Source organism: Lupinus angustifolius, chromosome LG03, assembly GCF_001865875.1.
Source record: "Lupinus angustifolius cultivar Tanjil chromosome LG03, LupAngTanjil_v1.0, whole genome shotgun sequence".
Lineage (NCBI taxonomy): Eukaryota > Viridiplantae > Streptophyta > Magnoliopsida > Fabales > Fabaceae > Lupinus > Lupinus angustifolius.
In genome coordinates this window covers 27,575,476-27,591,567 of record NC_032011.1, presented here as the reverse complement: position 1 = coordinate 27,591,567, position 16,092 = coordinate 27,575,476, and the positions used below count along the sequence as shown (strand labels likewise).

The window sequence follows — 16,092 nt, the reverse complement described above, 5'->3', positions numbered from 1 at the left end:
AAATTTGTAAAAGAAAAAAAAAAATACATAATAACAATGTAAAAGTTGTATGTATATATCATCCATTATAAAAATGATAATTGAGAATGAAGGGTATATAATGCAGTTATATAAAAAACTCTTATATTATTAATGTATATATTTTTTTACAGTTTTTAGTCAATTATAGGGATGACAATGAACCGAACCACTCGGTACTCGTTTGAAACTCGATTCGTCATTTAGTTTAATAAACTTTAACTCGATTCGAACTAAGCACGGCATTTTGCAAACTTTAACCAAGCCGAACTCAATATAAAAAAATAACTCATATCAAACTCAAGTCGAGTTTTGAGCTGACCTGATCCTTATCAAGCTGAACTGATCTAAACTCTGGTTCAACTTCGTTCTACTTGTTTTTATCTCATTTCAAAGCTTTTGATTTAGAAGAACTCAATATATATTTGGATTTCACTTTCCTTATTTAGTACTCATCTATTTCATGTATTTTCTCTATTTGTTTAAATTAAGTTTTCAATGTGTATTAATGATATTATTTTAATCAGATTATATTTTATTTTTAATGATTTTTAACTATGTACATGAAAGGATAAGAAAATAAAGTAATTTTTTTAATTGAGTATAATATATATACTAATAATATGAAAATTTATATATAATTAGTATATTATTTACTATTCATTTAAAATAATTTTATTTAAAAAAATATTAATAATTAAAAATAAATGATAAACGATACAATAACTATCTAAAAAACTATTACATAGAAATCCTTTTTTATTCAAAATTGTTATTGCAATATGAAGCTACGGTAGTTGCCCACATTCATCTATTCTAGGAAAGTATGCTCATTATACATATTAGAGATTAGATGAAGAAGAAAGTCAACATATCCATAAGGGGTGGTGGCGCAGTTGGCTAGCGCGTAGGTCTCATAGCATCTGAGTTATCCTGAGGTCGAGAGTTCGAGCCTCTCTCACCCCATTTCATTTTTAGTTCAGTATTTGTTAATTGTTATTATTATATAAAAGACTATGAACTGATCAAGCTCTGCAATAATTCCAAGATGATCATGAAATAGTTTAATTCAAGGATTAAAATGATGTTCTTTTTAAGGAGATGAATAGCATCTTACTCTTGCTACCTACAAACCACATCAACTCCTTCAAATTAAGATTACTGAATTAGTTTTAACTTTTAAGTAGGAATCTTATTAATATATTACTGCTTTTTTTCTATCAATATTATTTATAAATTAGGAATATCCATTTGGAGGACGTGTCATATCCATTTGGAGTAAACCAATAAACTTTTTATATCTACCAATTTGTTTCATGAAAATTTAAAACACTCTAAAAAAATGAAATGATGGTTAAATTAATTCTTTTTAACATGTTTTTAGAATAATTTTTTTCACTCATGAGAATAAGAATCATTACATTTTATTAAGTGAGAAATTCATGCTTAGTACTTTTTATAGACATTTATGGACGTACAACAACATTTTTTAATACTACTCTTCAAACACATTTTTTTAATACTACTCTTCAACATCTTTATTTCATTGGTGAAACTCATCTTCTAGTAATTAAAAAGTAAAAGAAAAAAATGTTTACATTGATAAGGTAAAAGTTTTTTACATTATTATCATATATCATTCATTTATAATTATTATTGACTTTTAAATAAAAATAATAAAAATAAATTATGAATGATGCATCGACTCTGTGTAAATTTTTACATCAGTAATAACATCTTTCTTTGAAAAGTAAAAGCAACACTAATCAGTGTAAATTCAATGTGCCATTCCGACAACAAAGAAAGAAAACAAAGAAGTTAGTGATTGAAGTAAAAAGCATTATCAACATATGGTAGAGGAAACGTGGGCACTCTAGTTGCCTGTCATTAAAATCATTAAAGATGTTATTCCCATTCATATTTCCACTATAGTTTAGTAAACTCTGCATAAACCCCAATAACATAGTGAAACAGCTAGCTAGGTAGTAACATTGAAGCAATGACACAAAGAATGATGCTTATGTCTAGCACCTATTCCTTGGGTTTGAAGAAAGACCCTTTACTCCAATTAGAGAGTCAAAGATTATGGCCTAAGTTCTCTCATTCAACCCAATTCCTTCTAATTCTTTGAATTTTTCATCTAGCACATTCACAACTTTGGCACTTTTCAAGTCAAAGACCAAAGCCCCTCCGAAAAAGGTACTCATTTTTTTAAATTCTAAATAAACCTTGAGTATATTGTGAAGTTTCATAATTATAATAAGGATCTAGTATGTTTAAAGTATGTCTCAAACCATATACTAAATTAATGACAATGAAAAAAAAATATTGAATTTTTTAATTGACATGTTATGTTTTTATTGGTTCGGTAAATAATATGGAACATGTTTTAGAACAGAAGATCTTTGTCCTCAATTTTGAGTCCTTTGCATTTGGTTTAATTAGATTTATACAGGTTGAGAAGCCAAAGCCAAAGGTTGAGGATGGTGTTTTTGGCACTTCTGGAGGTATTGGTTTTATTAAGCAGAACGAGCTATTTGTAGGTCGCGTTGCCATGATTGGTTTTGTAGTGAGTAAAATTTTCTTTTCTTTGCTATCCACATGAAGGTTTCTTTTGACTAATGTTATATTTGAGGAAAACAAAGAAGATGACTTTGCATTAATTTAGTGTATACAAGTTGTTGAATGTACACTTAATTGCATCATTAATAAAATAATACATAATTGATATAGTTAATTAGTTATAGTTTATTTAATAAGTGGATATAATTATTTACATATAGTGTCTTCTAAAGTCTAAACATCCTTTTAAATAGATTTGAATTTGCTGATTGTAATTTTTCAAGTCAATAATAGACAAGGGTCAATTGTATTTCATAGATCTACACTCTTCACTTAAGAAGATATTTAGAGATCTTCACTCGCTTAATACATAAATAAATGTGTAAGCTTTACTCTAGAGTACAATTTGGTCTAAATTTAATGAATCAAGATTTAATGAATCGAGATCAAATTATGACATATATTAAATGAGATAATCTTAACTATTATTCATATTTACTTATCTAAACTTATACACTTTGGGAGAATAACGGCTTTGAGAGAAGCTTTCATAAACTATATAAACCAAATCACATTTTTATTATTATTTTTACTTTACTATTATTGGAATATATAAAACAGGATTTGGGACAACAACCATACAGCATAAAAATAGTACATAATTTAAGGTATGGGTTATTAGAAGTTATCCAATGATTTATGAAATACTAATCCTAGGATCTTGAATATCATGGTTCTCATGCATAATATAAAATAAATATATAAAGTCATAGCTGAGTTGATGTTCTCATATCTTTTCCTTTGATATACTTTTTGAGATAAAGTTTTGGTATGATGATTTTCCTCAACTAAATCATGAATTCCTTTTGGGACCTTTGTTTTATCCCGATGAGGATAAGTGAAAACTATTTGTAATTTGGTATCTTGGGACCATAATCGTTCCTTATACGTTAACTTTAATTGTATTAAATATATGAAGCCCACTTTAATTAGGAACATGTGTTAGGCATGATTGTTGGGTGAGGGAATTACTGGGAAAGGAATTCTATCACAACTGAATCTGGAAACAGGAGTTCCAATTTATGAAGCAGAGCCTCTTCTCCTTTTCTTCATCCTTTTCACACTTATAGGAGCCATTGGAGCTTTAGGAGATCGTGGTAAATTTGTTGATGATGAACCTGCCACTGGATTGGATAAGGCTGTTATTCCTCCAGGCAAAGGTTTCAGAGGAGCTCTTGGTCTCCAAGAAGGAGGTAATTTAATTTAACAATCCTCATTTCTAATGTGTCATAAGCATAGTTTTTCACAACACTTAGACAGCTTTTGAGTTTTATAACAGGCTTTTATAAAATATTATAAAGCACTCCAAAAGGTTATCTGAGTATGTTGTACATACAATATGATGATTTAAATAATAAATATGTCTTTGTTGAAATAAATATCTCATATCTCAAAGTATGTCTCAATTGATCTTTGTCTTGACAATTAAAAAATGTTACATAATATTTTTATATTATTTGCTAAAATCTGATTGGTCTGGAATAAAGAATTATGACAGATTTGAGGATAGATGATCCATATTTGTTTAGTTGGTAAGAATTTGACTTATATTTTAAGAATTTTTTTAAATTGGGGAATGTGGTGTGACCGGAGTGAAACAGCACAATTGTAGTATGATATTAAATTACAATAATATAAATGCATTTAGTCATAATGCAAATGCACTAGATCCATGTGAAACTTAAAAATATTTTTCTAATCATAAAAATTTCTCACGGCAAGAGCCACATTTATAATAGTCATTACCAAAATTATGATGACAACCATAATTTAAAACATGTAAGACTGAGTTTGAATAAAAACATGGAGCAAAGACATCCTTATTGTCTTGTCTGAGTAACTTATAGTTACCTTTGTATTTTTAAACGACTTATAAGTTATATGGTCTAACATCTCACCTAACATCTTGATAAAAAACAATTAGCTTGTCTAAACAATCCTTATTGAAATTTTTGAAGTGCTTTGTTTATGCATTATCAGGTCCTTTATTTGGATTTACCAAGTCCAATGAGCTATTTGTTGGAAGATTGGCTCAATTGGGTTTTGCTTTCTCCTTAATTGGAGAAATTATTACTGGGAAAGGAGCTCTTGCTCAGCTCAACATTGAAACCGGTGTTCCCATTAATGAGATCGAACCTCTTGTGTTATTCAATGTTCTTCTCTTTTTCATTGCTGCTTTAAATCCTGGTACAGGTAAATTTGTTACAGATGAGGAAGAAAATTAGACATTAATTATCACCTTTGTTGTAATTCAGAAAATAGTACTTCTTTGTTATTTTATGTTCATTGCAATGGGTTTTTTTTGTTAAACAATATCATATAGGATATGTTTCTTTCCTTTAGTGCATAAGATCATTCTTTTGTTTGCATTTCTTACCTGTTATAATAGAACTGAACTTCAAAATATTTATCATATGTGCATTAAAACTAGTATGAGGTGAATTTGACACCATTCAGCAATCAGCATGATTAAATAAATTGAGACAATGTTATGACTTAGGAGGAAAGACTACTGAAAACACTTGAGGCTCAATAAGCTATAAACGTGTCATGTTGACTCCTCATACTTATCATTTAGATTCGAGTTGAGTTTTGGAAGAAAAATGAAAAATTTCGGACGATGAGATATACTTAGTCTTATTTAGTTCACATTAGAGACTGATTGAAAGAAGTTTTTCTTTAATAAAAAAACACATAAAATAATTCATTAGGGTAACCATGACTGAACATTGCTCTATTTTAGTTGCTTTTGCCATTACACGTGTTTCATTTGGCATCACATTCTCATTCGCACATATACTTAAATACACGTGTTTCGTATGCGTTTTTCATTTGAAAACTTGTTTCCAACAAGTATATTATTTTTGAATCTATGAGCCGTTCTTGCTCCGAGTTTGTGGAGCCCATGAGCGAAAAAAGAATGAGAAAATTTGGGTTGATGTGAAGACTGAATGAAGTAAGAAATGATACTGTGTGGTTTGAAAGATGGATACATTTGGAATTTTAATATAAAATGAGTTGTAGTGAGAGAAAAAACCCTCCATGTAGGATAAACAATCCAGGAGACCAAGGTAAAATGTCCAGGGTCATCTATAATATTATAGAGGCTCAATACTGAAATGTGATACCTAAATTGTTTTGATGATTTACAAAAATTAGTTAAAAATAATTTAAAATCTGCATTATTAAATGTTGTTTAATATCACATACCACCATCTGGACCTTCTAAGGATCCAGTTTCAACATCAAATGCTATTAGAAAGGACAAAGATTTATGTATCCTAATACAAAGCCCAAAAAGTATTCGGCACCTATTTTAGTGCTACAGATCCAAAAGACAGGTTTAAAAAGAGAAAAAAAGTAAAAATGAAATTGTTTGATGAACTTGTTTTGGTAAAAACATTTTTTTTCTGAAAACAGGGTCTGTTACATTGTTAAAAAATAGAACAGCCCCAAAGGTGTTTTTGTTTTGTTCCGAAAAGAATGAAAGAGTCGGAGAACAGGTTTTTTTCATTAAAATCATCAATAACATAAGTTAATATAACAAAAGTGTAAAAACACCAACCCAATATTCATTCTCATTCTTACTAAACCATAAAATCCTTTCATAACTTATGGCGCATCTCATAGTTAGTTGCATGGTAAAAGAATTTTCTTAAATACTCGAGAAAAGTCATTATTTTTATTTTTAAGGATAAAAATGTCATCATACTATATTTAAATATTAAAAATGTCATATAATATTGGTTTTTCCTTTTAATTTTGATGTACTTCTAATGATCTTCACCCAGTTGCATGACACCTCTTCTCATTGTCCTAAACACCATCAATTCCACTGTAGCAGTGTTGACAGCACCTCATTGTCCTTGGTTCGTGAATTGATCCCCACAAGTAGCCCAAATTGCATCATCCTCACTATTGTAGCCACCTATAAGACTATGAGAAGTCTAATATGTGTTAACCCTAAGTTTTGAAGAAAATTATATATTAAGTGTTAAGAATAGTGTAATTCATTTAGCTAGTTTCATTAATCGATTAATAATAGTTTCGTTAATCAATTAATAGCTTGTATAGTCGATTAAACATATTGTTATTTCTGTTATACAAAGGCACTGTGCCTAAAATGAAAAAAGCGTGAAGTATTATTCAAAATTTCAACTCTCTTCTCTCATCTCTCGATAATCGATTACCTTTTGTCTTAATCGATTAAAATCATTCTTTCTTTTCTAAATTCATTTTTTCTTTCTTTTCTTTTAACAGTGGTATCAAGAGCTTTTATTTTCTTTGATTTTGGGTCTATAAAATGAAGGGAGAAAGCAAGAACAACCCTCTCATGGCAAATAGTAGTGGATTTATTATGACACTACCAACTCTTGATGGAAAGAACTATGAAAGGTGGAATGTGTAGATGAGGGTTTTGTTTGGCTATCAAGAAGTCCTTGAAATAATGTAGAATGGGTACCAATCAGTTGGTGAGGATGCGATTGAAGCACCAATATCCACTTTTAGAGAGTGCAAGAAGAAACACGACAAAGCCTTGTTCATGATTTATCAATGCGTGGATGAATCCAACTTTGAGAAGATTGCCAATGCCAAAACAACAAAAGAGGCTTGGGACAATCTTGAAATGTGTTATGCAGGACCTGAAAAAGTCAAGAAAGTGAAGTTCCAAACCTTGAGGAGGGAGTAGGAATTGTTTCAAATGAAAGAATGAGACACCATCTCAGAATATTTCACCAAAATTAGATCTTTGACAAATCTAATGAAGGGGCGTTGAAAGGTAATGAGAGATCAGTTGGTGGTGGAAAAGGTATTGATGACTCTGACCTGTAAATTTGATCATGAAGTTGTTGCCATAGAAGAATCAAAGGATCTTGACACCTTCAAGATTGAGGAATTGCAGAGTTCCTTGGAGGCACATGAGCAAAAAATAAAGGAGATGAATCAAGAAAGGAATCTTGATCAAGCCCTTCAAGCTCAATCTAGCATAAGACACTTTGGTTAGGAAAAATTTCAAAAGAAATCTAAAGGCAAACAGAAGAATGACAAGGGCAAGTATGAAGGAACCATACAAGATTCTGGTTCAACCTCATCACATAGATTCAGTGGGCAAGATCAAGCATTCAAAAGAAACAAAAAGAAGTTTGATAAGATGAAGATACAATGCTTTAACTATAAAAATCTTGGTCACTATGCATCTGAATGTAGGTTCAAGCATGGTAGTGAACCAGAAGCTGAAGCGAGAATGGCCCAAAGAGAGGAATCAGATGAGGAACAATTATTGCTCATGGTCACAACTGAAAAGGAGAATGTCAAGGATGTTTGTTGGTATCTTGATACAAGCTACTCAAATCATATGACTGGCCACAAGAAATGGTTTGTAAATCTTGATGAGACTGCCAAAAGCAAGTTGAAGTTTGCATATCATAGTTCCATTGATGCTGAGGGAATTGGAGATATCTCAATTAAGAGAAAATATGGCAAGCACTCTTGTATCCATAATGTGTTGTATGTTCCCAAGATGAGAAACAACCTGCTTAGGCTTGGTCAGTTGCTTGAGAAATGATACATTATGACTATGAAGGATAGGTTGTTAAGGGTGGTAGATTGTGATAGGAAGCTGATATCGAAGGTTCCCATGTCCAACAACAGAACCTTCAAGATTGTAATCCAAATGATGATCACAAGTGTTTATTGTCCAAGGCTGCTCAAGAAAGTTGGATATGACATCAAATGTATGGTCACTTGAACTTCAAAGGCTTGGGTTTCCCGAGCATGATTGGAGTTGTAGCTGGTTTTCCTCATATCAAAACTCCCAGCGAACTATGTGATGTTTGTCTTGCAAGTAAGTAGACAAGAAACTCATTTGCTACTTACATTCCAACTAAAACAACAAGGCCATTTGAGCTAGTGTATTCTAATATGTGTGGGCCTTTTGAAGAGAATTCAGTAGGGGGCAACAGATACTTTGTGACCTTCATTGATAATTTCACAAGGAAAACTTGGGTGTACCTGATCATAAGGAAGAGTGATGTATTCACCATTTTTCTCAACTTTAAGGCTCAAGTTGAAAGACAAAGTAAGTAGAAGCTGAAATCTTTAAGAACAAATGATGGTGGTGAATACCTATCAAGTGAATGGAAGGAGTATTGTGAGAATGAGAGGTTGATCCATGAAGTAACAACATCATACACCCCACAACCTAATGGTACTACTGAAAGGAAGAACGTGGCCATATTGAACATGGCTAGAAGCATGTTGAAAGCAAGACATATGCCCAAGAAGTTTTGGGGAGAAGCTGCCTTAACAACTCTATACATCTTGAATAGATGCCCTACAAGAAGACTTCGTGAAGTTACCCCTGAAGAAGCTTGGTCAGGTTTAAAGCCAAGTGTAGGTAATTTTAGGATCTTTGGCTCAATCTGTTACAAGCATATTCCTAAAGTGCAAAGGAAGAAGTTGGATGGCAGAGGTGAGAAACTAGTCCTACTTGGCTATCACTCCACAAGAGCATATTGAGTCTTCAATCCCTTGACTTAGAAGATAATGCTAAGTATGAATGTGAAGATTGATGAATCACAAGGCTGGAATTAGGGTGAAAGTAGTGGTGGTTCAGAAAAACATCCTATGTTATAACTTGATGAAGATGTACTAGGAAACCAACCATTGTCTGTTGAGCAACCAACTATAGTTGAGGCTCAAAATCAGAGAAGATCTTAGAGAAATAGACAAGCTCCTTCAAGATTGAGTGATTATGAAGTCTTTACATACTCAGAAATCACTACAGAAGGTGAATTGGTGCACATGGCCTTGCTAGCAGAGATGGAACCTGTAAACTTTGATGAAGCAGTGAAGGAAAGTCATTGGTTGGATGCTATGAAATAAGAGCTCAAATCTACTGAAAAGAACCAAACATGGCAACTTACTCAATTACCAACATACAATAATGCAATTGTTGTAAGATGGGTGTACAAAGTCAAGATAAATCCTAAAGGAGAAGAACTAGACAAGGTTGGATGAAGCAGTGAAGGAAAGTCATTGGTTAGATGCTATGAAATAAGAGCTCAAATCTATTGAGAAGAACTAGACATGGCAACTTACTCAATTACCAACAGACAATAATGTAATTTTTGTAAGATGGGTGTACAAGGTCAAGATAAATCCAAAAGGAGAAGTGGTCAAGTACAAGGCAAGGCTTGTAGCAAAGGGTTTCTTACAAAAATAAGACCTAGACTATGATGAAATGTTTGCTCATGTTGTAAGATTGGAAACCATAAGATTGGTGGTCTCCCTAGCAAGTTATCGTGGTTGGCACATACATTAGATGTATGTTAAATCTACCTTCCTAAATGGACCACTAAAAGAGGAAGTTTTTGCCATTCAACCACCTGGTTTTGAGATTGCAGGCAAGAAAAACTAAGTGTACAGATTGTATAAGGCCCTTTATGGTTTCAAACAGGCTCCAAACGCATGGAATAAAAGAATAGATGGGTTCCTGTTGCAACTTAGTTTTGTTATGTGCACAGTTGAGCATGGAGTTTACATTAAAGGCTAAAACATGAATGGGTTGCTAATAGTCTGTGTATATGTGGATGATCTATTAGTAACAAGCAACAAGGTTGAAGAAATCTGTGAATTCAAGGAAGATAGGAAAGCTGAGTTTGAGATGAGTGACTTGGGAAATCTATCATACTTCCTTGGGATAGAATTTACATGAATCAAGGATGGAATCTTCATGCATCAAAGGAAATACACCTCTAATGTGTTGGGGAGATTTCAAATGAATGGCTACAACTCAGTTTCCACTCCCATTGAAGCAAGTACTGCATCTAATGAACTTGGAGAAGATTCAAGTCTGGACAAGACACTTTATAGACAAGTGATGGGGTGTCTAAGGTATGTATGCAACACAAGGCCAAATATTGCATATAGAGTAAGATTGGTGAGTAGATATATGGATTCACTAAGAAAGTCTAACCTACTTACAGCCAAGATGATACTCAGATATGTAAAAGGAATAGTTGAACATGGGTTAATGCTTCCTTCTAAAGCCAACAGCACCAATCACAGTATACTTGGATTTAGTGATGCAGACTGGTGCGGAGACAAGAGTGATAGAAATAGCACAACAAGCTATGTGTTTATGCTTGGTAGTGCTCCAATCTCTTGGTGTTCAAAGAAACAAGATGTGGTTGCTTTGTCCTCATGTGAAGCAAAATATATTGTTGCTTGTATGGCTGCTTGCCAAGCTATATGGTTAGAGAAATTACTTGGAGAATTAAGCTAAAGGATCAAGAGGAAAGTATGTAGCTGATGGTTGAAAATAAATCAACAATAAACTTGGCCAAAAATCCAGTAGCACATGGGAGAAGTAAACACATAGAGACGAGATTTCATTTCCTTAGAGATCAAGTGAGTAGAGGAAGATTAAATTTGGAATTTTGCAAATCTGAATGTCAAGTTGTAGATTTTTAACTAAGCCATTGAAGAAGAGAAGGTTTGAAGAACTTAGACATAAGCTCAGAGTCTATAGTCTAGCTAGTATGAATTAAGGGAGAGTGTTGAGAATAGTGTAATTCATTTGGCTAGTTTCGTTAATTGATTCATAGTAGTTTCGTTAATCGATTAATAGCTTGTATAATTGATTAAACAGACTGTTATTTGTGTTATAAAAAGGCATTGTGCATGAAATGAAAAAGACGCAAAGTATCATTCAATTTTACAACTCTCTTCTATCATCTCTCGATGATCAATTACCTTTTGTCTTAATCGATTAAAATCATTTTTTTTCTTTTCTAAATTCATTATTTCTTTCTTTTCTTTCAAAATTAAGAATGTAATTAACCTTAAGTTAGTTATCAACCTATGTATTTGGTGTGCAGAATTATTGATACAAAACATTAATTAATCATATAATCTTTAAGGGTCAATTGTCTACCAAGTGTAAAGCTAACTAAGAAAGACTTCACCAAGATTTGGAGAGCCATGTCTCAAAGAACTCAATTTGTTTGTGGAAGTTGACATGTCTCTAAATCTCCCCATCTGTCGATGGCCTAGCATGTGCAAGTGCACACGTAAACTATTCTTAAGGAAACAATTTAATGTGTTGCCTCATCTACTCAATCTTCTTATATATCTTCTTTTGGTGGTATTAGGAGTGTTAGATGGTCAGATCCTCAAAAGCGTTTGTGATATCCAATTAAGGATAATATCCAAAGTGTCTTTCTTCGGTTGATGATTGTTAATATCTAAAATAGGAGTAAGATTATGTCGATTTTATGGGGATTAGAAAAATCCTTTTATTATAACAATTAATTTATCCTTAACTCAAATAGGAATTCAAAGTGAATTTAGAACAATTGACAAGAATAATTATGAAAATATTAAAAATGGATTGAAATCTAATTTAGGAAGAGTTCCCATGATAATGATTATCGTCTTTACACTTGCAAATCTTTGTTTTGCTCCTTTTCATGAACTTTAAGTTGTGTGGGTGAATTGCTCTTTGATATGTGTCATCCTCTCTCGAGCTTTGACACATGTACTCAATTGAAATCGCACATACTCTCGTAGTGCGGTTATCAATAAAATCATTTACTTAGATCTTTCTATCCAATCGCTTCGTAGCAACCCAATGTAAATTTCAGAAATCTCCGAGAATCATAATACTACTCTCGTGAATTAGGATTCTAGTTTGAATAACTGAATGGTCAGATAGTTAGGTTCCCCTCTCGGTCTTTCCCCAATGTATCTAAGAGGTGTAATTTGTTGGTCAGACAACTCACACGAATAAATTTCAGTTTAATGATTCAAATCACGATACTCAATAAAATAGAAGTAAGAACAAATAATTATTGAATGTAAAAAGTCATAGCCCCAGTCCTAGAAATAAAGGAAATTACTTATTCATTATGGATAAGGGAATACCCAATTCTAAGTTAGAGAATTGTAATATAAAGTGTAAAGTGTTTGAGGGAGAACCTTCATTTATCTTAATTACAAAATATTGGGCTAAACCCAACAAAACAAATCTATTTTATAGGAATAGAATATAATATCCACGACTTCTTTTCGCTCTTCAATTGGTCTTTGCATAACCTCAACACCATATTTCATCTTTTTGCACCAAATCTCTACTTTTTTTTAGTTTCAATCCATCCAAACTGTACAACATAACCAAAAACATCCGCTCAACCCGAACAATGAGAAATAAAAACTAAAAACAATCATAAAGTCCTAATTATATCCTAAAATACAAATTAAATATAATACAAATATAACATTATTTCAAACTCATCATAAAGCAACTTTGCAGTCCTAATTTAGGTTGCTACACAAAGTTAAAACCAATGATTATATTTCATTTAATGAAGTCAAATAAAAAGTTAATATCTCTCTAACAAATCTTAAATGTTGAAGGCCATAAATAGTGAAAGACTTTGCTCAAGAGTTATTATACAAAATTGAAAAAGTCTAAGAGTGCGAGTGAATGATAACATATCATTAACTCAACATTCTTTCTACATTTACTCCTTAATTATTCGGATGAATTCTTGGTCATCTTCTCAAGCTTACGTTAATGTCCACCTATATAAGGAATGATAAGCATTTAGTGTATCTATTGTAAGTTAAACTGTTAAAGCAAATCTAGAAGAGGTGTGGAAAGGTCGGAGCCAACAATACAAATTTATTGAGCCTAAAAAGACTTGGTCAACAAATAATACTCATGTAGAGTTTGAAGAAGATAAGTATCAAAAAATACTTAAATAAACTAAAGATGTTTGGTAGTCGTGATTTGCACTAGTATTGGTATTGAAGGTGATTGTGATGGTAGTGATAACAATGGTGTGGTGACAATAAATATAATAGTAGTGGCTATATTCATGCGATAACATAAGGGGAAAATAACATCACATTATTATGTTTGTTTATTTCTAACTTATTCTCTATGATAGAAAAACAATGATAGGGTTAAATATGACAAGATAATATGACAAATTTATCATATCTAATTGACATATCAAACAATGATTTGTAACATGGTGGATTAAACTTACCTTAATTGATAAATAAGATAGGATTTAATCAGTTTTAAAGTTAAGGTTATCATTCATTATTGTTTCATATATATATATATATCTTTAAAAACTACATTAAAAGCAAAAAACAAAAATGTGATTCACACAAAGTCCTAATGAAAATAAGATGACAACAATTAGAGGTTTCATTTCACGTGGGTTGTTATAACTAGTACATTGAAATGAAATTGATAAGAAAGTGAAAGGAAGTTAAAGCAAGAATGAATATATAGGGACAGAGTGGAGGATGTGAACAGAGGCCGACCTATTAAAAAAAAACTTGTGAAGAGATATACCACATACCATATTTAGAATTAGAGGAGTGATTTTAAGAATAAATTTTTTAAATTTACTTCATATCATAGTCATTAATTCTAGGAAAATTCAATGGTTAAGTAGATCATCACTCTTAGAATTAAGTGTATTTATGTATTATTTATGACTAAATTTTAATTAAAATTAAATTTTTAATGTGTTGTCAAAATTTTATTGATTGTTTTTACCTACATTTTCATACAAGTCTTTCTCATAAAAAAAACTCTAAATTTCGATCATTGGCCCTTATAATATTTGCTTACACTTCTATGCATATGGCAACTTCACCTTTTTCTAAGGTTTGACAAACAAATAAAGTAGTTTATCAAAGGCTGTTTAGACTATAAAGGAGAGGAAGCCCTTTCAATTGTAGGCTTGTAACCAAAGCAACTACTATTTGATGCAAAATTGCTCCTCCAATATTGACATTGACTTATCACGGATAAGTAAGTTTTTTTATCAATAGCTAGAACTTTTCCATCCCATCTGAAAAATATGAGTAAAAATCATCTCTAATACTAGTGTGAGCATTATTTTTTAGTTTTAAGAATAAAAATGTCATCTCATTATAAATAAAAGCATATAAGTGTTATTATATTTTGTATTTTTACCGTACTTTTCTCTTTAATACTAGAGAATTCTGACTCCAAAAGGATATAATGTTGTTTTCCTCCTTTTTATACAATGCATTAGAGTATATGGTAATATACTAGAGGAGCAGGAGCACATGTACACATGGAGGCTTTGGGTGGGAGGGAGAACCTTTCTTTTAAGGCATATATATGCAGATATACCAATAAGCCAGAGATACAAAGAATAAAAAATTGATCAATAAATGTGAATTTATAATGGTATGGAAGATGTAAACATGTAACCACTTATTGGTGGAGAGACCTAACACTGCACAAATTTCTTAATTTTATTTTATGCATAAAATAAAATTGCACCTAGATTTTTATATCACAATGGCTATTATAATTGTATATATACACACAGATAGATTTCTAAAATCTATTAATATACATAGATATACAAATTCATATATAACAAATGGAACAAATATATACAAATGCACCTAAATTTTATATCACATAAGAAAGTTTGGTCCATTTGTTATATATGCATTTGTATATCAAATATAATAAAGTACTATCATTTTCTTATTATGTATATACATTTGTATATTATATATGTGCATATATACTATTCATTTTGTATTTTGCATGTAAATTATGTAGTATTATTGTATATTACATTTATATTTTTTATGCATTGTTCCATTTGTATGATTTTTATTATGATAAATATATTTATATATTTGTATGTAAAATATAAAGTGTTTATTTTATATGAAGTGTATATAAATTTGTATATATTTTTTGTTTTGTTTAAAGCGAGCAAAACATGAAATATCATGCCCTATTTAAAAATGAATTATTTTTTATGATTAGTATATTATTATTTTGTGGCAAATGAAAAATGAACCATTAACCTTCCTATCACTTTATTCATGTATATAAGCCCCAACTCAGAATAAGGGAGTAAGAATCCTCTCCATTAATGGAGAGGCAAGTTACATTTTGTAGTGTATTTTTAAGGCCAAAATTGTACTTCCAATAAAAAGTAAAGGTTATAAATGTCATTGTCTTTTGAGTTTTTAGTGTATTTTCTCACTACTTGCCTCTCCATTAATGGAGAGGAGTCTAACTCAGGATAAGGCTAGTCATAGGGCCACCAAACTTAGTCATAGAGCAATATATGTTTGTGCTTACTTGTACAGAATAATTTTATATGATCCAAATGGTGCCACATTTACCTTCCTAGCTCATTGTCCCTCCTATGTTTCCCTTGTTCATTTTAGCTAGATGAAGATTATATTCTATCATGTTTTGTCACTTTCGTCTACTCCTAATAATGCTTTTGCCTACCATACCTTTCAACCATGGTCCTAGTGTGCCAAATTCATGGTCCTGCCCTTAATGCCATAGCTTGGGGTCAAAATGACCTTGTGTAGGACAACATTAAGTATACTATAAGGAAAGATCTAAGCAGACAAACA

The 16,092-nt window shown here is 31.4% G+C and overlaps 1 protein-coding gene, 1 non-coding gene and 1 pseudogene across 2 annotated transcripts; all 3 read left to right on the top strand.

Annotated features, from left to right (window-relative positions):
- TRNAM-CAU lies at positions 900 to 984 on the top strand. The gene is given in 2 exon segments: positions 900 to 937; positions 949 to 984. It is a non-coding gene; the product is annotated as a tRNA-Met (tRNA).
- LOC109344310 lies at positions 1,953 to 4,953 on the top strand (annotated as a pseudogene).
- On the top strand, positions 10,421 to 10,927 carry LOC109342478 (uncharacterized mitochondrial protein AtMg00810-like). The gene has a single exon (XM_019580456.1). The coding sequence runs from the start codon at positions 10,421 to 10,423 to the stop codon at positions 10,925 to 10,927; it is 507 nt and encodes a 168-aa protein (XP_019436001.1).